This window comes from Schistocerca americana, chromosome 5 (assembly GCF_021461395.2).
Source record: "Schistocerca americana isolate TAMUIC-IGC-003095 chromosome 5, iqSchAmer2.1, whole genome shotgun sequence".
In the NCBI taxonomy this organism is placed as follows: Eukaryota; Metazoa; Arthropoda; class Insecta; order Orthoptera; family Acrididae; genus Schistocerca; species Schistocerca americana.
The window spans coordinates 654,252,261-654,277,090 of record NC_060123.1 but is presented as its reverse complement, the minus strand read 5'-3'; the positions used below and the strand labels follow the sequence as shown (position 1 = coordinate 654,277,090).

The 24,830-nt window shown below is 41.2% G+C and overlaps 1 protein-coding gene across 3 annotated transcripts in view; it reads left to right on the top strand.

Annotated features, from left to right (window-relative positions):
- The first annotated feature begins 8,811 nt into the window (after nt 1-8,811).
- LOC124615722 (WW domain-containing oxidoreductase) overlaps nt 8,812-24,830 on the top strand; it is a 138,683-nt gene continuing 122,664 nt past the window's right edge. The window contains exon 1 of one of the 3 annotated variants that reach the window (XM_047143790.1): nt 8,812-9,005. In XM_047143790.1, the coding sequence (XP_046999746.1) occupies nt 8,911-9,005 (95 nt within the window). In that variant the 5' untranslated portion in view covers nt 8,812-8,910. The remainder of the gene's footprint in view (nt 9,006-24,830) is intronic. The other 2 variants (XM_047143788.1, XM_047143789.1) reach the window with 2 other exon arrangements.

The following is a 24,830-nucleotide window of genomic DNA, read 5'->3' as shown; positions in this document are numbered from 1 at the left end:
TCCTTGTACTAACCGAGCATGTGCAACAGGAATGGAACTCCATCCCGCAAACTGACATCAGGTATCTACATCTACATCTACATATATACTCCACTAGCCACCAAGCGGTGTGTGGCGGAGGGCACAATTCGCGCCAAAGTCATATTCCCCCCCCCCCCCCCCATCTGTTCCACTCGCTGATCGCGCGACTGTCTGAACGCCTCAGTACGAGCTCATATTTCCCTTATCTTTGAATGATGATCATTACGCGATTTGAAAGTTGGTGGTAATAATATATGCTCTATATCCTCGGTGAAGATTGGGTTTCGGAATTTAGTGAGCAGCCCCTTCTGTTTAGCGCGTCGTCTATCTGCAAGTGTGTCCCACTTCAAACTTTCTATGAGATTTGTAACACCCTCGCGATTGCTAAATGTACCAGTTACGAATCTCGCCGCTCTTCTTTGGACCTTCTCAATCTCTTGAATCAGACCTAACTGGTATGGGTCCCATACAGACGAACAATACTCTTAAGACTTGACGTACTAACGTATTATAAGCTATTTCCTTTGTTGAAGGACTGCATCTCTTCAGGATTCTACCAATAATCCGCAACCTAGAGTTCGCCTTACCCGTTACTTGTGTAATCTGATCATTCCATTTGAGATCATTTCGAACAGTCACACCCAGATACTTGACTGATGTTACCGCTTCCAAAGACTGATCATTTATTTTGTACTCGTACATTAATGGGAATTTTCGGCTTGTTATACGCAGTAGGTTACACTTACTAATATTGAGAGATAACTGCCAGTCATTACACCACGCATTTACTGTCTGCAAATCCTCATTGATTTGTTCACAACTTTCGTGTGATACTACTTTCCTGTAGACTACAGCATCATCGGCGAATAGTCTAAGGCCGCTGTCAATACCATCAACCAGATTGTTTATGTAAATCGTAAAAATCAGAGGACCTATTACGCTGCCCTGGGGCACACCTGAAGTTACTCTTGTTTCTGTTGAAGTTACCCCGTTCAGGACGACATACTGCTCCCTGCCTGTTAGAAAACTTTCTATCCAACCGTATATGTCATTGAATAGACCGTAAGCGCACACTTTTTGTAGCAAGCGACAGTGCGGAACTGAGTCGAACGCCATTCGAAAGTCGAGAAACACGGCCTCAACCTGGAAGCCGGTATCTAGAGGCGTTGTATATCATGCACAAAGAGGGCCAGCTTGTCTCGCATGACCGCTGTTTCCTAAAACCGTGCTGGTTTCTGCAGATGAGCTTCTCAGAGTCTAGAAGGCACCTGTTCGATACGATTCGTGCACGTTGGCTTGTTGTACTCAACATTCTGGCGGGTGCACCGGTTGTTAATGTACCACCGTTTCACATCCGCAATGACTTATCCCGCACTTACATTAACCCATGATCTTGCAATGTTAATCACTTATAATGTGCCGGCCGGGGTGGACGAGCGGTTCTAGGCGCTACAATCTGGAACATCACGACCGCTACGGTCGCAGGTTCGAATCCTGCCTCGGGCATGGGTGTGTGTGATGTCCTTAGGTTAGTTAGGTTTCAGTAGTTCCAAGTTCTAGGGGACTGATGACCTCGTTAAGTCCCATAGTGCTGAGAGTCATTTGAACCATTTTTGAACTTAAAATGTTACTTAGACAAATGTATTCCCGAAATTTCATTACTCTACATTAATTATTTTTTGGTGTTTGATTTTTTTCTCGTCAGATTATTAAACCTCTATTACAGAGATGAAAGTCTGAACAGTGCTCCAAGGTACAACGCTCTCCTCTACAGAAAACTGTTTGTGTCAACTGAGCGGACACATATGTGAATTATCAGAAAGCTACTGTTAACGCGTACTCACTCGTCTGACACTGCTCCGAGAATCACTTCAAATGTCAACTCTATCATCGAGCAAGGATCAAGCCATTCCAGTTTTCCCGCCCTCAAATATTGTAGTCCAGCCACCTCTTCCTCAGTTTCTTTTCCTATGTTCCGGTTTGTAATTCAGCAATATCTCTGAATTTCTGATCCCATTCGTTCTTGTCACAAATTCCTTCCATCTGTTCCTCTATTTTATTAATTCTTCGTTAAGGTTAAGTATCGCTTCGAAGGCGCCTCTACGAAAGGTCGTTTTCACATCATTGGGCTTGTTAACTGCTGCTGGCGACATAAGTGTACATTCAAAAGGGGGTTGTAAGCTGTGGGTTGCCTAGTTTTATATCGGCTGCCGCTGTTGAAACAAGAAAAGCTGTTGAATCTCTTCACCAAGAATGAGCGCAGTTTTACCAGAGGAAGGAAGATTAGGCTTCACGTCCTGTCGACGCCGAGGTCATCAGAGACGGAGCACAAGCTCGGATTTTGTCAGGGATGGGGAAGGAAATCAGGTCTGCTCTTTCAAAGGAACCATCCCGGCATTTGCGATTTAGGGAAATCACGGAAAACATAAATCTGGATGGCCGGACACGGATTTGAACCGTCGTCCTCCCGAATGTACTAACCACTCCGCTACCTCGCTCGTTGCCGTTTCGCCCTTTTCGTCGATGTAGAACGACGCCATCACCTTCAAGATGGCACTAGGTAATAAAGCAGCATTGTAACTGCTGCTGACGGACTGCCCTGACACTTGAAAGTTCCCGCCAAAGGCAATTAGTTTATTTTCATTAATAATGCAGTAAATCCAAAACTAAATCTGTTTTTAGTGTATCATTTTTTTAACTATTATTCAGTCCTTCTGTTGTTTAACATATTTAGTCCTATGTGTGGTTCCACAAATTCATATACAGTTGCTTCTGGAATAATTTGAAGTTGCAGTCTCCAGCAAGCCTTTAAATTTTTTACAAACACATTTGGTAGTATTCAAAACTTTTTTCAGTATGCATTTATTCATTGATATTATTATCTCTCTATTTCATTAGTTTTTCCAGGAGTTGTAAAGGGACGGATTAATTTTATTTCAGCATTCTTATCTGAAGCCAACACATGTCACTTCAAATGTGTAAAATAATTGCTTTTATGTCTCTGTTAATGTTTGCACAAATACACTCCTGGAAATGGAAAAAAGAACACATTGACACCGGTGTGTCAGACCCACCATACTTGCTCCGGACACTGTGAGAGGGCTGTACAAGCAATGATCACACGCACGGCACAGCGGACACACCAGGAACCGCGGTGTTGGCCGTCGAATGGCGCTAGCTGCGCAGCATTTGTGCACCGCCGCCGTCAGTGTCAGCCAGTTTGCCGTGGCATATGGAGCTCCATCGCAGTCTTTAACACTGGTAGCATGCCGCGACAGCGTGGACGTGAACCGTATGTGCAGTTGACTGACTTTGAGCGAGGGCGTATAGTGGGCATGCGGGAGGCCGGGTGGACGTACCGCCGAATTGCTCAACACGTGGGGCGTGAGGTCTCCACAGTATATCGATGTTGTCGCCAGTGGTCGGCGGAAGGTGCACGTGCCCGTCGACCTGGGACCGGACCGCAGCGACGCACGGATGCACGCCAAGACCGTAGGATCCTACGCAGTGCCGTAGGGGACCGCACCGCCACTTCCCAGCAAATTAGGGACACTGTTGCTCCTGGGGTATCGGCGAGGACCATTCGCAACCGTCTCCATGAAGCTGGGCTACGGTCCCGCACACCGTTAGGCCGTCTTCCGCTCACGCCCCAACATCGTGCAGCCCGCCTCCAGTGGTGTCGCGACAGGCGTGAATGGAGGGACGAATGGAGACGTGTCGTCTTCAGCGATGAGAGTCGCTTCTGCCTTGGTGCCAATTATGGTCGTATGCGTGTTTGGCGCCGTGCAGGTGAGCGCCACAACCAGGACTGCATACGACCGAGGCACACAGGGCCAACACCCGGCATCATGGTGTGGGGAGCGATCTCCTACACTGGCCGTACACCACTGGTGATCGTCGAGAGGACACTGAATAGTGCACGGTACATCCAAACCGTCATCGAACCCATCGTTCTACCATTCCTAGACCGGCAAGGGAACTTGCTGTTCCAACAGGACAATGCACGTCCGCATGTATCCCGTGCCACCCAACGTGCTCTAGAAGGTGTAAGTCAACTACCCTGGCCAGCAAGATCTCTGGATCTGTCCCCCATTGAGCATGTTTGGGACTGGATGAAGCGTCGTCTCACGCGGTCTGCACGTCCAGCACGAACGCTGGTCCAACTGAGGCGCCAGGTGGAAATGGCATGGCAAGCCGTTCCACAGGACTACATCCAGCATCTCTACGATCGTCTCCATGGGAGAATAGCAGCCTGCATTGCTGCGAAAGGTGGATATACACTGTACTAGTGCCGACATTGTGCATGCTCTGTTGCCTGTGTCTATGTGCCTGTGGTTCTGTCAGTGTGATCACGTGATGTATCTGACCCCAGGAATGTGTCAATAAAGTTTCCCCTTCCTGGGACAATGAATTCACGGTGTTCTTATTTCAATTTCCAGGAGTGTATTTGTTCGTTGTGTTACTTGGCAGTTTATGCCCAAACTATCACCCAACATATTTTATAATGTAATATGCACATTCCAATACTCAGTATAGTCAGTTCCTTAGCGCTGCATGAAAACTACAGACAATATTCGCTACTGCCAATAACTCACTGCTAAATACTTCTTCTTTTCTTTTATTACAATGAGGGAGACCTGTTATTTTCTGCAACCTTGGACTCTTTTTAGGTGGCGCATGGCAGAGAAGTTAAATTAGAAGGACCGGAGTGTCATAAACTTGTTTGACACTGAAAGCCATCCCTGCACAGGTATAGGACAGGGAAATAGCAGCCTTCTGTGTCCTGCACAGGAGCGTAGGAGAGGGCAGGCTATGTTCCATTAAAACTACATTATGTCAGACGTGAAAAGGAATCATCTTGGTAGATAAGAGGTGTAAAACACGGAGCTTCAGACCGTGAGGCTGGACACTGAGTGCTGGCATGCAGCGTAGGAACGTTCATTTGAAATAAAGTAAATAGTCTGTAACTGGCTCGCAGTACTTATTTCGGTAGAAGGTACTATTTCACACACATTCCTATGTTCAACGCTTTTGACTGGCCAGGTTAGGAAATCTGTCTTATAGTGGGATACAGTTTCTGCCTTCCTTCCCGCGCCAAACCAATGTAGATTAACCATTACAAAACATTATTATTGTTCAGAACCAGAGAGGTCTTGTGCAGTTCGCTGGTAATATTCTGATGTTGGCAGAACCAGCTAAGTTTTGAAGACAGAATACACTTGCTGCATGAACATCGAAGAGTAAGCTTGCTTCAAGGACAGTGAAGAATATACTGGAAAATGTAAATGTCGTGTGACTAGGGCCTCCCGTCGGGTAGACCGTTCGCCTGCTGCAAGACTCGATTTGACGCCACTTCGGCGATCAAATCAAATGGCTCTGAGCACTATGGGACTTAATTTCTGAGGTCATCAGTCCCCTAGAACTTAGAACTACCTAAACCTAACTAACCTAACGAGATCACACACATCCGTGCCCGAGGCAGGATTCGAATCTCCGACCGTAGTTGTCGCACGGTTCCAGACTACAGCGCCTAGAACCGCTCGGCCACTTCGGCCGGCCCTTCGGCAACTTGCACGTCGATGGGGATGAAATGACAAACACAACACCCAGTCCCTGAGCGGAGAAAATCTCCGACGCAGCCGGGAATCGAACCCGGGCCCTTAGGATTGACATTCTGTTGCGCTGACCACTCAGCTACCGGACGCGGAAAATATAGTGGTGGGAGAGACATGTCTCTCATTGGAGAAGAATACATGGCCGAGATGGACTCAGAATTTTCAGCTGCGACTGCAGCCATCATCCACATTCCAACTGTTTAAGTAATTATCTGTGTTTGAAGTTAAACTTTCACAGATAAATAATAAATCAAGCGCAAACCTTCTTTTATCTTCATGGGTGCAAAAGACATATTCATAATTTAAATTTTCTTGTGCAAATTTACATTGTTTGCGTTTTACATTAATTGAGCTCAGAGATGCCACATAAATGTGTTAAAAGAGTGAATAACTTTTGCTATGTGTGTGGTGAAGTGACTTTTGGTTTTCAGAAATGTGAACTGGCTCCATTAATAAAGACAGCATATTACCATTACTTCAACTGCAAAACAGATGACATTAAACCTTGGGCATCAAATATTTGCTATAATTCATGTCCAGTAAATCTCTGTTCGTTAAGCAAGACAGTAAATTCAGTGGAATTTGTAGTTCCCATGACATGGCGAGAAACTTCAAATCATGTCAGTAATTGTTATTTTTGTATGGTGCCTCCTCTTAAACATGGAATGAGGAGAAAGAAAAGGTGGACCATCATGGATATCTTTGACATCACCTACACGACCAGTTCCACATGGAGAAGGTTTGCTTGATCCCATCCATACCTCCAGAATATTTCTTGGAAAATCAAAAAGAGGCAAATTTCAATGTAGCTGTTAATGAACTTCTACGGACATATCAAGATCTAGGTTGTAATATGGCGCTCAAGATCAGCTTTTTGGACCCCCACCTCAACTTCTTTCCAAGCAATAGTGGCACTATGAGTGATGAGCAAAAAGAGCTCTTCCATAAAGACGTTTCAGCGATGGTAAAAAGATACCAGGACAAGTGTAACTCATATGTGCTTGCAGACTTTTGTTGGAATGTCATGAGAGAAGCTCCAGAAGTAGATTACAAACGAAAGTAAAAAAGAACAGAAATGCTCAAGTGAACAAATAGGTAAGAGACCAAAGAGAGAATTTCTATATATTCCTGCATTTGTATAAATATCTTTGAACCAAGAGCTAACAAAAAATTTCTGCTGTCATATTCTTGTTCTTCGACCTCTATTTGATTGGAACTGACTATACTTGTAAAGGATAGAGACAACGTAAATTTTTTGTAAAAGTAATGTATTTGTATTAAATATAGGCAAAATTTTCCTGTCTGAAATATTTCTTTTATCATCTCGTATTTACCTAGCAAACAACCTTTTTTTATTGAAATGCTAATTTTGGATTGATATGAATCTCGACCTAAAGTTCTTTTTTTAGTACGCTATAGTTGTTCATAGCGATGTTAATAAATCACGTTGAATACCTTAATGATTGCAGTTCTATTCGAATTGTAACACAGACTTTCCAGAGACGTTCAGAGCTTGTGTCGAAGTCGCTATATCCGTCCAGGCCAGTCCCTTTACAAAGAGAGATAGAACTAAAATAAAATGAAAACTGCAACTCCAATCACCATTATAAATTAAATGACAGTAGACACAGGGCTGCTGACCCTTTCATTAAAAATACGATGGCTTTAATTCGCTTAATTATGCCTTACGAGTAATTTTCTCAAGCCTTTCGTAACCACGTTCTCCTTAATATAAAAACTGCACTGATTCACTTAACGTATTGGATGGGTCCCAGGTAATAACCATTCTAGCCGTTGCATCGGAAATGCACGAAAAAGATTTAAATGAAAGATGTGATATCTACTTGTGTATCAGCCTGAACTTTTTTTTCGACTTATAGGTGCATATTTAAAGTCGTATCCTTCAGAGTTAGCAGGCCTATCCTTTCTTTTATGTCGCGGATGCACGCTTTATACCTTTAGGCTTCAGTGCTTACGAACTTTCAGAAAATTAATTACTCGTTATTTTATTATAGCCCCGTATTTCTGTAGGCGAACACTATTGACCCCGTTGCTTAATAAATCGAACTCCCGACTAAAATACAGAATCACACCTTACAAATGAGTTAATATGTTAAATATTTGACGTTGCTTAATGAATCGAACTCCCAACTAAGAAACAGAATCACACCTTACAAATGAGTTAACATGTTAAATATTTGACGTTAAGGCTGTAAGCGAGGAAAAGTTTGGAATAACAAATTATTTTTAAAGTTTGTTGGCAGTCGCGAAGAGAGAAAACACTGAATTTCTGTAGTCTGGCTAATTTGCTCTCCGATTTAAGACAAAACTAGTTTCTCACGCATATAAATGTTTACGGCGTCACATTCCGTTAACCAGGAGTCGTTCGGGGTACAGTGATATAATTTTGCAGCTACATTCAGTAGTATTGTGGATATAGTATATAAATTGAGTGATAAATTACAACGTAATGCCTGATGCAGAAGCATTGCTGTACGAACACCGAAAATGTAGTAAGCGATACACTTTTATTTCTTTCATCATTTTGTTAGAAGTGTCAACGAGAAATTTTTTTTATGAAAGTTTGAAGTTATGTGTAAAGTTTGTTGTAAGTCACTAAGGGCTCTGATTCTCAAATACTGGCTGAATACAGTTTGAGTAATTTCCGCGGCGTGAGTAATGCTGCCTCAATATATAAACGGTTTCTAAGAGCATTATTTGTCTTACTGTGTTCAACCTATAAAATAATTTTTAGTGGGTAGATTATAAAAGCATTCAAAATTTTTAAATTTTGTCATTAACTCTATACAATATTGATGGTAAAATTTTTGTTGCTCGTGGAAGCCGTTTGATAGGCAACCAGCGATTGGGATGGAGCCGTGAACCGCGTTATCCGTTTAGTCTCATAGACTGTTTATCAATAGTTTTGTCATTCAGTACGAAAAGATATTTTAGATGCGAACTCTATGTGCTTCACACAGTGTTTGAACTAAAACTAAGCGTATTTCTGAAACGACCAACACACGAGCTTTCGTACAATGCGCCACAGCCAAGTAGAGATCGTCTCTGTAAGCCTAGTGTTATTCGCTGCCACCTAGTGGTCAATCGGGATAAGTTTAGTCTTATATGAAGGGACGACAGATGGCAGCAAAAGGGCAACTTCATAAAGTAGCGTTTCATCCACGTTTACAACTCGTTCCGTTACCTAGGAAACGAGTGTTCATATCGATAAATACCGCTACTTGTCACATGTTCCGAAGTTTATGTTACGAGTATGGCTGCTGTTCTGCCAGATTCTGATAGCGAAGACGAATTACCACCGGGATGGGAAGAAAGAACCACGGTTGACGGCAGTGTTTACTATGTGAAGTATGTCGAACTACGATCCACTTGCAGCAAAATACTTTAAACAGTTTGATGTGTCGAAAATTTTGACAAACTAGTTTTTAATGTGTACGATTATCGCATCATTCGTAACTTTGGCACGGAAAGCATGTATCAACTGCATCTTCTGATACGATTCGTAAGCTGTTACTTTCTTTCCCAAATAACACTTTAAAATAATCTGTGAAGCCCCATAGGAATATGTTTTATACACGTCGTAGAAGATCAACTCCGATGATAAGTAGCAGAAAGAATGAAAAGAGATGTTTTAGCGAAGTAAAAGTATTAGTTCCATTATGAGTACCTAGCAAAGTAATATCTATTTGTTAATAATAAATTTGTGTAGATCCTATACGTACTATGACATTGGCCTTCTGATGACATTGAGAGTTATCTATCATTGCAGTATTAAAGGAAAGAGAAGCATTAATCCGTTCTCTTCAAATTCATGTATTCGGATATTATCATGCTTATCTTTCCCTAAAATTAATTCAGATAAATGTTGTGAGCTGTTTAGGTCCACCTGGGTAAGTGCGCTGTCTCGTAGCAGCAGCTGTAGCTGCTATTCATGCAGTTTCTTCATACAATGATGACTTATTTGTTAAGCGTCAGTTCAGTTTGGCTCTTGTCCCACAATCACAGGGAAAGCTGATGGTGTAACAATTAATGTGCATGATAATTAATCTGCATGATAAACTGATAGATTAATCCACATAGGCCAACTAAAATTTCTAACTCGTGAAAAACGCCATTCTTTTTCTCTTTGCCAGCAGATCTGGTATTTTATGTGTGGTTATAATATTTCTGTCATCAGCAAAGACTTTTTTTTTTTTTTTTTTGTATGTGATATTGTGTAGAAAGTCATTATTGTACATGAATAATATCTGTTCTAAAGTGCTGCCCTGAGAAATTCGTAGGCTATATTGTTATATTTTGGGACTGAAAAATGTTTCTAAACCATGATATTCCCTTTGTTGGGCTTGTATCATTTTTGCATCTTGGTAGTCAGTCCTCAAATATGCCTGTCTTATTCACCAGTTTCTCAAATGTGTGGCTACATCCCTTTCATTTCTACTTTTAGATTTAGTCTGTCCTGACACTACCACAGCATTCTAAGATACTAGAAGGTAGGAAGATTGAAGCAGTTGGCAATGAAGTCAAATAGTGATGGAATAAAATTCAATTTTCTCTCAAGTTTCCTGTGTCTGGACATTCAAATGGATGACTATCTAATCTACATAATATTTTAACCAGGAGGAAGCTGTCATGATATTTTTAGTAGGAAATTGCATTGTCTTAGGAAAGATAATGTGATAGTTTCCAGTTATCCTACACGTTGCAGTACTGCAACAATTAAGTCATCTTGGGAAAGCCTGCAGAAGACAAACAGTTGCCATCTGTGACTAATAGAGGAACTGCTACATTCCTCTAGGATGAAACAGAATTTGGTAACAATAAATCAGTGGTAGGTATAATAAAGTAATCGGCCTTGGGCAATAGAGTAAAGGATTAGGGTATTTGCAGCAAACTTTCCAGAACGATCTACAAAATCAGTTTTGTGTAGGATAATATCAAGTTGACATCAAAAAGTATGCTTTTTTATGTGTTATGACATTTGTAGACTCCTGTTTTTGTAAAATTAAGAATTACAAAGTTTGCAAAGTTTACAAGGCATTTGTTGTATTTGCTACCTATAGATTGGGATATACATCAATCCCAGCATCAGATACTTCACTGTAGTGTTTCTTGGTCTCCCACATTGCTTTCCTATGTAAATCTTTTAACTTCTATTTCGAAAAGTCCAGCACACACGGTACTTTAATTTTTCACATTTATTCACAAAAAACTGAGTCAATCAAATTCTGTTATCATTAAGCCAGGATTGAGTAAAATCTTAGCAAATGCTAATCCTGTCATGGGAGTTGCAGTCACTTGTATAACCTTTTAACAATGCAATTAGTACTAAATTATGCAATAAATTGGAGAGAACCATCAAAGTTGCAATGTTAATTTTCTTTGATACTTGATGATTAGTACTGAGCCTAAGCCACACGACTATTCATTCCAGTTAAACGTATCTTTTAAATTAGTGCAGGGTTGAAGTTCATTCAACTAACTGCATGCTCCATGTTATTGCATAGGTTAGTGGATGATTTGATAATGAACTTAGGCTTGAAACAAATCATGAAGTAATAAAGGAAATTAGTATTGCAACTTTGACTGTTCTCAGCAACTTTTGCATAATTTGGTAAATCATACAGTTATTGACATCATGTCTCCTGGAATCCTGGAAACTAGTAAATGAGATTAGTGTTCATTTCTTTATTAAAGTTACTATATTATCAGTTTTATAACAATTGATTTCACTACCAGATTTGTGTTAAAATTTGCTTGACAATTTAGACTAACACAATTAGGATGCTGATTTTTTTTTTTTTATCAACCCCCCCCCCCCTCCTTTATTTTGACAAAATTACCAAGCTTTACATGTGTATTGTAATTTATTTCTTTTTTCTTTGGGCTTCCTCTCCCCAAGGAAACTTAAATATTGATTAGTGTAATTACCTCTCCAGTTAATATGTGTCTCCAAAATTCGATGTCACTATGTGAAAAATATATGAATTATGTTAACAATACAGTTTTTTATTTAACCCTATTATTATTTCGCTTTGTCAGCTATTTCATTTACAGAATAGTAAGTGTAAATAAACGAAATGTTACAGACAGTTGATTGTTGTTGAATAATACTAATGGAACTTAAAGATTACTTACGAAAAGAAGACAGTCAGTCACAACAAATTATGTACATCTCACACCCCTACAGGTTTTTAATTCAGCTATATCTTAAGCACTGCCCATTCACTTTGTTTACTACAGCAAATATTTTGCTATCCTTTGCATGTACAATTGCTTCCAATTTTTTCTGAATACATAGCAGATTGTGCATTTATATTGACATGAGACTGACATTCTTTCATCTCTTGCTACGAAACAAGTCATCTGGCTGCTGCTTTCTCATTAGCTATATAGAACCAACAGCTGGCACATCCTGTGCTGTGCCTGTCATATCTCACAGTAAGTGCTGACTACATTGCTGTGCAAACCATGTAAATATAGCACTTGCCCCAATTAAAATTTTACCATGTGCTAGCTGATAGCTATAAAATGCACATAAACAATCAGAAAACTAAGCTAATCATGTGAATTTTTCTGCATCTGAAGTTGAACAGATAAAGAAGAAAGGTGCAAGAAAGACAAAGAAGAAAATGCACAAGAGAAAAGGGCTTTGCTTCTATAGAAACATTGGTTAATAGGCAGAAAAAGATTCTTGGAAGGGTATATTTTGAGACACAGCCCTGTATTGGTGGGAAACATGGACAGTGCAGAAGACAGAAATTTAACAATTGCAAGCTGTGATAAATACTGTGTTGTTGGTGGAGCCTGTTGAAGTGAAAAAATTTTGTTAGAAGTCACCAAATATAAGGCAGATTGTAAATTATGAGACCAGCAGAAGTCATGCTAAAATGAAGAGAATTGATGGCATATGAGAAGAATGGGAAATTGTAGCAAATTAATCTTAGTATTAATGATCATAGTAACTACTACTTTGGAAACTGAATTATGCTACTCTCAAGACATTATATTTTTTCTGGTAGGATCTGATCACAATGAGGATAGATAAACATTTTGAATTGGCAGCACTGAACTGTCAAAGCTAGACATCGATAAAAAGTTAGTCATTCTGTACACGTGCCACTATACTTTTGATGTTGTGAACACACTCTTTCGTTCTTCCTTCCTTCCTTCCTTATTAGATGAAGTCCTGGAAAGAGTCTGACCTCAAAAAAATATAATAATACTTATTTATTTATTTATTTCATTTATCTACCCTAGACAATAAATACTGTATGGATATTGTCCAAATGTACAAGTATGTGTGAATTAAAGTAAAACTATTCAAAAGGAAATTAAACATACAAATATATATGTAAAGTAGTGCAAACCAAATAAGTCAGTCTCATACAATACACAGTAATACAACTTTATATACATTTATGTTTATGTTCCTCCCCACATGAACCATGGACCTTGCCTCAGCGATACAAATAGCCATACCGTAGGTGCAACCACAACAGAGGGGTATCTGTTGAGAGGCCAAACAAACGTGTGGTTCCTGAAGAGGTGCAACAGTCTGGATGATTGACTGATCTGGCCTTGTAACACTAACCAAAACGGCTGTGCTCTGCTGGTACTGCAGACGGCTGAAAGCAAGGGGAAACTACAGCCGTAATTTTTCCCGAGGGCGTGCAGCTTTATTGTATGGTTAAATGATGATGGCATACTCTTGGGTAAAATATTCCGGAGGTAAAATAGTCCCCCATTTGATTTCCGGGCGGGGACTACTCAGGAGGACGTTTTTATCAGGAGGAAGAAAACTGACGTTCTACGGATCAGAGCATGGAATGTCAGATCCCTTAATTGGGCAGGTGGGTTAGAAAATTTAAAAAGGGAAATGGATAGGTTAAAGTTAGATATAGTGGGATTTAGTGAAGTGTGGTGGCAGGAGGAACAAGACTTCTGGTCAGGTGAATACAGGGCTATAAATGTAAAATCAAATAGGGGTAATGCAGGAGTAGGTTTAATAATGAATAGGAATGCGGGTAAGCTAATACAAACAGCATAGTGAACGCATTATTGTGGCCAAGATAGATACGAAGCCCACGCCTACTACAGTAGTACTAGTTTATATGCCAACTAGCTCAGCAGATGATGAAGAGATTGATGAAATGTACGATGATATAAAATAAATTATTCACATAGTGAAGGAAGACGAAAATTTAATAGTCATGGGTGACTGGAACTCAATAGTAGGAAGAGGAAGAGAAGGAAATGTAGTAGGTGAATATGGAATGGGAGTAAGGAATGAAAGGGGAAGCCACCTGGTAGAATTTTGCACAGAGCATAACTTCATCATAGCTAACACTTGGTGCAAGAATCATAAAAGAAGGTTGTATACATGGAAGAAACCTGGAGATACTGGAAGGTCTCAGATAGATTATATAATGGTAAGACAGAGATTCAGGAACCAGATTTTAAATTGTAAGACATTTCCATGGGCAGATGTGGACTCTGACCACAATCTATTGGTTATGAACTGTAGATTAAAACTGAAGAAACTGCAAAATGGTGAGAATTTGAGGAGAAAGGACCTGGATAAACTGAAAGAACCAGAGGTTGTAGAGAGCTTCAGGGAGAGCATTAGGGAATGATTGACAGGAATGGGGGGAAGGAAATACATTAGAAGAATGCTTTGAGAGATGAAATAGTGAAGTTAGCAGAGGATCGAGTAGGTAAAAAGACGGGGCTAATAGAAATCCTTGGGTAACAGAAGAGATACTGAATTTAATTGATGAAAGGAGAAAGTATAAAAATGCAGTAAATGAAGCAGGCAAAAACAAATACAAACGTCTCAAAAATGAGATAGACAGGAAGTGCAAAATGGCTAAGCAGGGATGACTAGCAGACAGATGTAAGGATGTAGAGGCTTATCTCACAAGGGGTAAGATAGATACTGCCTACAGGAAAATCAAAGAGACCTTTGGAGAAAAGAGAACCACTTGCATGAATATCAAGAGCTCAGATGGAAGCCCAGTTCTAAGCAAAGAAGGGAAAGCAGAAAGGTGGGAGGAGTATATAGAGGGTCTATACAAGGGCGATGTTCTTGTGGACAATATTATAGAAATGGAAGAGAATGTAGATGAAGATACGATACTGCATGAAAAGTTTGACAGAGCACTGAAAGACCTAAGTCGAAACAAGGCCCCGGGAGTAGACGACATTCCATTAGAAATAATGACAGCCTTGGGAAAGCCAGGCCTAACAAAACTCTACCAACTAGTGAGCAAGCTGTATGAGACAGGCAAAATTCCCGCAGACTTCAAGAAGAATATAATAATTTCAATCCCAAAGAAAGCAGGTGTTGACAGATGTGAAAATTACCGAACTATCAGTTTAATAAGCCATGGCTGCAAAACACTAATACGAGTTCTTTACAGATGAATGGAAAAACTGGTAGAAGCCGACCTCGAGGAAGATTGGTTTGGATTCTGTAGAAATGTTGGAACATGTGAGGCAACACTAACCCTATGACTTATCTTAGAAAATAGATTAAGGAAAGGCCAACCTACTTTTCTAGCATTTGTAGACTTAGAGAAAACTTTAGACAATGTTGGCTGGAATACTCTTTTTCAAATTCTAAAGGTGGCAGGGGTAAAATACAGGGAGCGAAAGACTATTTACAATTTGTACGGAAACCAGATTGCAGTTATGAGTCGAGGGGCATGAAAGGGAAGCAGTGGTTGGGAAGGGAGTAAGACATGGTTGTAGCCTATCCCCGATGTTATTCAATCTGTATATTGAGCAAGCAGTAAAGGAAACAAAAGAAAAAATTTGAGTAGGAATTTAAATCCATGGAGAAGAAATAAAAACTTTGAGGTTCGCCGATGACATTGTAATTCTGTCAGAGACAGCAAAGAACCTGGAAGAGCAGCTGAATGGAATGGACAGTGTCTTGAAAGGAGGATAGAAGATGAACATCAACAAAAGCAAAACGAGGATAATGGAATCTAGTCGAATTAAATCGGGTGATGCTGAGGGAATTAGATTAGTAAATGAGACACTTAAAGTAGTAAATGAGGTTTGCTATTTGGGGAGCAAAATAACTGATGATGGTCGAAGTAGAGAGGATATGAAATGTAGACTGGCAATGGCAAGGAAAGCGTTTCTGAAGAACAGAGATTTGTTAACATCGAGTATAGGTTTAAGTGTCAGGAAGCTGTTTCTGAAAGTATTTGTATGGAGTGTAGCCATGTATGGAAGTGAAACGTGGACAATAAATAGTTTAGATAAAAAGAGAACAGAAGCTTTCGAAATGTGGTGCTACAGAAGAATGCTGAAGATTAGATGGGTAGACCACATAACTAATGAGGTGGTACTGAACAGAATTAGGAAGAAGAGGAGTTTGTGGCACAACTTGACTAGAAGAAGGGATCGGTTGGTAGGACATGTTATGAGGCATCAGGGAATCACCAGTTTAGTACTAGAGGGTAAAAATCGCAGAGGGAGACCGAGAGATGAATACACTAAGCAGGTTCAGAAGGATGTAGGCTGCAGTAGGTACTGGGAGATGAAGCAGCTTGCACAGGATAGAGTAGCATGGAGAGCTGCATCAAACCTGTCTCTGGACTGAAAACCACAACAAACAAGATGTTTATATTATAAATTCATAGTCTGTTTTTCACACACCTCTTCTTTCGTCCTCCCAAAACAGTAAGTCCTTATATACAGTACAATGACTCGTAAAGATTTTACATTGGAACCATCTGCTCATTAGATACACAATAACGAAAAGTTTTATGTGATAAATATAGGTGTTGAGGATGAAATTAGAAATAACTTCCTAAACATGTTGAATCCTTCTGGCATAGCACAAATGGTAAACACAAATTCTACAGTATCACTAAATTTCAGCAGACACCATGCTCTTACAAATATCAACAGAGCAAATTGTAAACTATTTACCAAAGATTTTGGCCCCCCTGATCATTACTGTCAGATACAAATCTAAAGACAGCCTTGGTAAAACTCTCTTAACCTGAGGCCTACAAAAGGACCTCTGAACATACAATGAACACTTTTTGTAGGGAATTGGCAAATCAAACTTGGGATAAAGTGTATATGGAAAGCAATGTAGATCCCATGTTCTCTTTTCTAAAAGAAGCCATTTCAATAGCAACAGGTAAGGAAAATATAAGGGGCAATCAAATTTTTGTTCAAATGCCATACAGTCCAGAATTGATATGCCAATCAGGCAAAATCAACATGAGCATTGAGGTAATCATCGAACGGAAGAACTCATTTTAAGGTAACTGTTTCTAAAACAACATGTCCTGCTGCATGGAGAAGTCTGCAGCTACTTGCTGTACATCCTCATCCAACACGAATCATCGACCTTTCGAGTCCTTCTTCAATTGGTGAAGACCAGATAATCACACAGGGAGAGATCAGGACTATAGGGCAGGTGCTAGTGTGCCTTCCACTTGCACTGGCGTAACTTACGTGTTATGGCATTTGTGATATGGGGACATGCATTACCACAAAGTAGCAGCACCTCTTGGTGCACCAATCCGCAACAGTGATTTTCAACCAGTGTGCTGCCCCATATACATTCTTCATTCTGTGACATGTGTATCAGTATTGGTCCTGATCGGATGCATTTGGTGATAATGTCACTGTAGTTCATGTTTCTGCATTTACCGCATGTACATCAGAAAGACACAACAAATGCCACCCTAATCCCGTGCCTGCATGTCAGTGCTTATAAACCCGCGTCAGATTTATGACAAATTGCATATCTGCTGCACAGATACAAACTGGTATACAGCAGGGTACTATGTGCTGCAATAAAATTATGTAAGATGTCATAAAACATGAAACAAGAAAAAGCAGCTTACAAATCAAAGATTGGAGTAGAGTAATACAAAATCCACAGAAACTAACACATTTTGTAAATAAATCACTGTTGTACTGGTTTTACAGGGAACTTGCAACAAAATATTCCAAAAACACATCTAGCACCCATAATGACCTGCACAGCAACCACAATATTGATGCTTCCCACATCGGAGCTTTAAGTCAGGAAGACTACAAAAAGGGGGGAAAAAAGAAAGTCAGCAGGCATAGACAAGGTTCCAGTCACTGTCCTAAACATGTGCATATACAGTGTTAACGAACATCACATGAGTCCTTTAGTTCAGTGTTGTTTTTTGTTTTTTTTCCAGGTACCTAAAGCGCATGAATTAGTCCTTACTAAACCAAGATAATCTAGAGAGTATAGAAAGCTATAGACTAGTTTCACTACTCTCGGTGCTCTGAAAGATAATTGAATCAGTCATGAAAGATGAGCTAATGAGATACCTGAATAAATACAACCTTTGTAATGAAGCATAGTTTGGTTTCTGAGTTAAGAGAAGTGCAATACCTGCCATTAGAGCTTTCAAATGTGGGACTTGAAGCTCTTAACAAAGCTGACTGTGTCACAGACATATTCTTAGACTTGACACTACTGACAATAAAATACTGCTCAACACACCAAAAGCACTAGGTGCAAGAAGAATAACAAATTATCTGGATGATGATAATATGCAAAAAGTTGAAATAGTTCACACTTCTCTTTGTGATATTTTTTTAGTAAACAATTGGCAGGCAAGAAACATACAAACATAAGACGTCCTTCCTGGATCAAATTCCGTTCTTATTATAATAGACATGGGGAGAATTCTAGTATCTGTTGACAGATTATCACAGTCACTGATAAAATGCCAGAGCTCATAATAGAGAAGGCAAATTAAACCCTAGAGAATGTTTACAAATTGGGCTGTATGTAATAGGCTAACATTCAACATAAAGAAAACAGATGGCATGGACTTCAGCATAAAGGAGGAAAACAACTTGACACACGAAGCATAGATGCAAACATATAGATTGTGTAACAAACATAAAAACAAAATTTTAACCCCCCAGGGGGCTCACCACTCTTTGGTGAGTCCAGGCTTGGCTGCCACGACACCCCAGCCATTGCTGCGCCTTGTCCCTTGTGTGCTGCATGTCTATTCTCCTGTTATTCTTTTTCCGCTCATTTGGGGAACATGTCTGGGGTATTTTTGGAAATGTGTTTTTGATTTTCAGTAGCCTAACATCAAAATAGTCTCTCCAATGTTTTTTTCCTTTCTTTTTTTGCTCATTTTCCATCTCGTATCCTTCCTCTGCCATTGTGTTTGAGGTTCCTCTTTGTTTCTTCTACCTGCTTGTGTGCTCCTGAGGGCAAACTTACACATCTAATGCGTAAAAGGTGACCGGGTAATGCATAATTCCCAGGTCCAGGTAGACAGGTAGCGTTTGCGTGTACGCCCTGGTACAGGCCAAGCCCATGGAGGGGTGACAGCCTGAGCTGTTACCTTTCCAAATTGCCAATTGATTCCTCTGTCACGAGTTCAGAGCCCCCTCTGAGGGGCCCCCCAGTTGGAAGGAGTCTGCCATCGGAGACGCTAACAATCATGGGGAATTTTCTCAATATGAGCCAACCACCAACTCAGTCTACGTCTACTAACGCAAGCGGAATGAGGCTAAAGATTCCAAGACTCTCCCACCTTAACCTTGGCTCCTTCTGGTATCGCGAATTGAAGGTCAGTCTTTGCTACGGTTAATCCATTTATTATTCAGAAAAGTGTTGACACAGTTGCCGGCCATGTGAAATACTGCTGTCATTTATGCAGTAGCACTTTACTTTTGGAAACTAATTGTGATTATCAAGCACAACAACTGGGTGCAGTTTCACTCCTCCACAGCTATCCTGTTTGTGTCAAGTCCCATCAAACACTGAATTCTTCATGTGGTGTTATTTACACTAGGCTGCTTGATGGTCTGACTGAGGAAGAAATCCAGATTCAAGCCTTTGAACAGGCCATCACTGCAGTTCTTTGGCTAATAAAAAAGGTTGATGCATCCTTCATGCCTGTATGCATTCTTTTTCTGACATTTGACAGAGTAGTGCTTCCATCAAAGATCAAAGCAAGCTGTGGAGTCATCACGATCCAACTGTACATTGCAAACCCGATTCTCTGGTACCAGTGTCAACATTACAACCACATTCAAATGTCCTGTTGAAACCTGGCCAAATGTGCTACTTGTGGTAGGGATGCCCATGAGGGCGATTGACCACTTCCTCCTTCCCGCTCCACCAGTTACAATGACGACCATGCAGCCTCATTCTGAAAATTTCCCATGAATGGAAAAGTGCCTTATCCTGTTACTCACAAGTTGTTGATTACTCAGAAGCCATGCATTTTAGCGTACTTACAGTACTGTTCTTGTTACACCTAGCTCCACGAAGGACACGGTCACACAGACTTGCGACCTCAAATTCAGCACCATGGTTGTAAAATCACCCAATGTCACTGTAGCATCCCCATCTTCTCCTCTGACTGTGTACCAACTCACCAAATTTTCCCTTCTGGCAACGAAATCACCTGCTACACATCAGGCAGGTCAGAAAGGACAGAAGGAATACTCCCATGAAGACTTTTTATGTCCCTACAGCCAACAGACACCTGAGTGTTCAGCTGCAAACTGCAAAGACTCCAAAAAATGAAACAGTCTTCTCCTTCACCAACTCGGAGATCGTCTTTGACAGTGTCCTCCTGTTATACCCTCACCTGGCCTATGTCCGTTTGGGCAGTGCACACCACCAACTGTTTCTATGCCCTGAAATCTGCTGCCCAACCCTGTGAGAGCGCTGACACCTCTGTAGATCTCATTGAGAAGGATCATTTAGCCTCTGCACCCTGTAGCACTGAGTCTTTGAAGTCTGGCACTCGGCAGCTGCTGAGGTGACAACTCTTCATTTTTTTACCCTCCTCCCCTCTCCCCATCATGATTCTCCTCCAATGGAGTGTTCACAATGTTAGATCCAACAAGGAGGAATTACTACTGGTCTTGGAATCACAGCGTCCACTTGTTTTATGCCTCCAGGGAATAAAATTGCTCATCTGGGATGATGATCATAGTCAAACCATCTCACTGACCATCTGCCTGCAAGCTGTCGCAGTCCACATTTTCCTTCCTCACTTCACCTTTTCTCTTTGTACCATCTACATCTCTCTGTCATCTGGTGTCATGAGGCTGGACTTCCTCCAGCTTATTGGGCAACTCCCTCACCCTTTTCTGCTGCTCGGTGACTTTAGGGCACACCATCCCTTTTGGGGCTCTCCCAGGACCTGTCAGGGAGGTGCCCTCTTGGCTGACTTTCTCAGTCAACTCTACCTCGTATGCCTTAACACTTGAGCATGCACATTCCTTTCAGACTCCACCCACACCTATTTCCATTTGGACCTCTCGTTCTGCACTGCCCAGCTTGTCCATCATCTCGAGTGGTCCGTTCTCTCTAACACATACTCAAGCAATCATTTCCTGTGTGCTATCTGTTTGCTGACTCCTACCCCAACTATGAGTAGACCCAGTCGGCAGCTTTCTAAGACCAACCGGAGGCTTTACTCCTCGCTGGAACCTTTGACGAACATTTCCCCTAGTTGTGATCCCCAAGTAAAATACTTTACAAAAATTGTTCTTTTCACTGTAGAACCTTCCATTCCTTGCACTTCACCTTTACCGTGCCGTGTCCTGGTCCGTTGGTAGACTGAGGCGTGCTGCAATGCAATCAAATGTGGAGATGTGCTCTCCATGTTTTTAACCATCGTCCTATAATGACAAACTGCATTTGTTATAAACAGTTGCAAGCCCAAAGTCGTTGCATTCCTCAAGGTAGTGAGAAAGCTTGCTGGATTTCATTAACTATTTCTTTTAACAGTTCCACTCCCTCTTCAGTCATGTGGAATAACCCCCAACAGCTCTCTGGGGCCAAGGTCCATTTCCCAGTATCCGGCTTGACCATAGCAGATGGTGTCATAGTGGACCCTATTGCTATCTCCAACACCTTGGGCCACTATTTTGTGGAGGTTTCAAGCTCCACCCACTATCATCCTGCCTTCCTCCATTGGAAATGAGTTGAGGAAGCTTCGCTGATAACCCTCACCTCTCAGAATTGCGAATGTTACAACACTGTATTTACTGTGCGGCAGTTAGATCATGCTCTCAAGCACTTCCTCCTTCATACGTACAATCATATCTAGGCAGATGGCACATTTCCCAGATGCTCGCATGAAGCCACTGTCATACCCATACCTATACCTGGTAAGGACAAACACCTTCCTTCTAGCTACTACCCCCTTTCTCTCACCAGCTGTGTTTGCAAGGTGATGGATCATATCATTCATGCCTGGCTGGTATGGTGACTTGAGTCTCGTAATCTACTAATCACTGCACAGTGTGGATTTTGAGTGTGCCATTCCGCTGTTGGCAATCTCATCATTTTGTTAACCCATCTCATGAACAGTTTTCTGTGGAAATACCAGACTGTGGCAATGTTTTTTGATTTGGAGAAAGCCTAAGACCTCTGTCGAAGGACTGGCATCCTCCGTATTCTACAGGTGGGGCTTCCGAAGCCACCTACCCCATTTCCTTCAGGAATTGTTAAAAGACTGAGTTTTCAAGGTACGTATGAGTTCTGCCTTGTCGAACACCTTCACCCAGGAAAAGTGTGTGCCCCTCAGGATTACGTTCTGAGCACCGTCCTCTTTGCTATCGCCGCTAACCCTGTTATGGTCCGTCTCCTGCTAGGCATCTCCAGTTCCCTTTTCATTGATGATTTTGTGATCTCTTGCAGTTCTCCATGGCTGTCTCCATGGGCAGTGTCTTCTGTGGCGTCTCAATCGTCTTTGCTTGTTGAGCGTTGGCAATGGCTTTTCCTTTTCCCCTTACAAAACCATTTATATGAATTTGTGGCGGCACAATGGGTTTCTCTCACCGTCTTTACTTCTTGGGCCTGTTGCTCTTCCATTCACTGAAACTACAAAATTCCTGGGGCTCATGCGTGATAGGAAACTTTCTTGGTCCTCCCATGTGTGTTACTCGACCGCCTGCTGTACACTGTCCCTCAGTGTCCTCAGCAGTATTTTCTGGGGAGTGGATCGGACCGCCCTCTTCCTTTTGTACTGATGCCTTGTCCTTTCAAAAATAGACTATGGGGGTTTCATTTATGCGCCTGCACATCCATCGATCCTACGCCATCTAAATATAGTCCACCATTGTGGCATCCGTTTGGCTACTGGCACCTTTTTTCACTAGCCCAGTTGAGAGTCTGTATGCAGAAGCTGCTGAACTACCACTGTCATGCTGATGTGATGTTCTCCTCAGCAGACATGCATGCCCTTTTTCTGCCATGCCTGGCCACCCATCCTACACCTCCTCCTTCGATGACTCCTTTGACTGCCAGTATGGGGCAGGTCCCTATCTCTGTTACTTCCTGGAGTTCACTTCCAACTACTGCTCCAGCAGCTCAAATTCACACCACCTGCCACTTTCTTGATAGATGTGAACCCTTCACCACCTTGGCTTTGTGCAGCGGCCCATGTTCGTCTTGGACTTCATTCACTCCCTAAGGACACTGCTCCGAATTCTCACAAGTTTCTTGTCCGCCACATGGAACTTAGCGGTAGTACCTTTGTGTACACTGATGGCTCTCAAACTGACCGTGGTGTTGGATGTACCTTCGTCATGGGCCCCGACTATTTTCGGTATCAGCTTCCTTAACACAGCTCTGTATTTACAGTAGAACTCTTTGCCCTGTATCAGGCCACGCAATACATCCAGCGACTCCCTTAGTGCCATTCAGAGCTTCTATGTGCTGCACTCAGTCCCTCCCTTAGTGCAACAGGTCCAACAGAGCTTCCACTTGTTCCCTCCTGATGGAGCCACTGTGATGTTTATGTGGGTCCCTGGTCATGTCTGTCTGACGGGAAACAAAGCTGCTGACACTGCTGCCAAGGCTGCAGCCCTCCTATCTCGGCCTACTAGTTCTTCCATTTCTTCCCACGATCTCGGTGTTGCCGACTGTCAGCAGGCGGTGTCCATTTGGCATCCCTTCATGGGAACAAGCTCCTGGGAATTAAACCTCTCCCAACTGCTTGGCTGACCTCCTTTCTGTTCTCTTGCAATGAGGAGATCATTTTAGCTAGGTTGCATATTGGGCACTATTGTTTTAGCCATCGCCATGTGTTAAGTGGTAATCCCCAACACTGTGTGCTCATTGTCATCAACCTTTGATGATTTGCTAGTTCTTGACTGAATTCCCTTTTTTAACCACTATTCTAATTTATATTTGCCATCTGAGTTACCGGTCGTTTTAGTGAATGACATACAGGTTGTTGACCATGTTTTATTTTTTATCCATCATAGCTATATGGTAAAGGACATTTAATCATTAGTTCAGGACCTCCACTGTCTCAATGGTGTATTTTATGGACCTTTATCAAAGAGGAAGTCCTTGTTTTTAGCTGTCTTTCCTTCTGTCAATTGGGCTTAACATGTAATCGCTTTTTACTCCTTTTTCATATTAATGTTCTAAGGTTCTGATACGGATGCATATCACCTTAATTTTTTTACAACCTCCCTCACCCCCTCCCGCCCCCCCCAAAAAAAAAAAAATAAAAAAAAGAAACAAACATAACATTTTTAAGAATAATTTTCACTGTCAGTTAATATGGAATGAACACACAAAGTTACTAGCAAAAATAATGTCATCAGCATGTAATGCTCTGAGAATGTCATCAGTGTGTAACATCCAATGTCTTGTGGTGACATATTATTCCTATGTCCACTCAATTCTTATTTATGTAGGTATGGGATTCTTTTTTGAGGGTCAAAGTCACAAAACATGGAAGCAATTTTCAAACTGCAGAAAAAACCATAATAATAATAATAACTGAAGTTAGCACGCAGGCTCATAGTAAAGAATTATTTAAGAATCTGAGTATTAGTATGCATCAACCAAGTGCATCTACTAATCTGTTGTGCATATGAAGGAAGACATAAATAAGTAAGTGATTCCACTGATAGTTCTGTACCTAATCACAGAACAGGATCCAGTTTGGACCCACATTTACCAAGGAAAAATGAACAAAAAACTTGAAATAATGTTTTCTATCATGGAATAAAATTGTATGATAAATTTCCCTAGAAGATTTGTTATATACGTCTGTTTAAAAAGGACCAAGAGTAGGGATTAATAATAGAAGAAGACAGTTATGACACCCTGTCATCTTACAATACTTGATCACAATGTATTTTTTTTTTTTT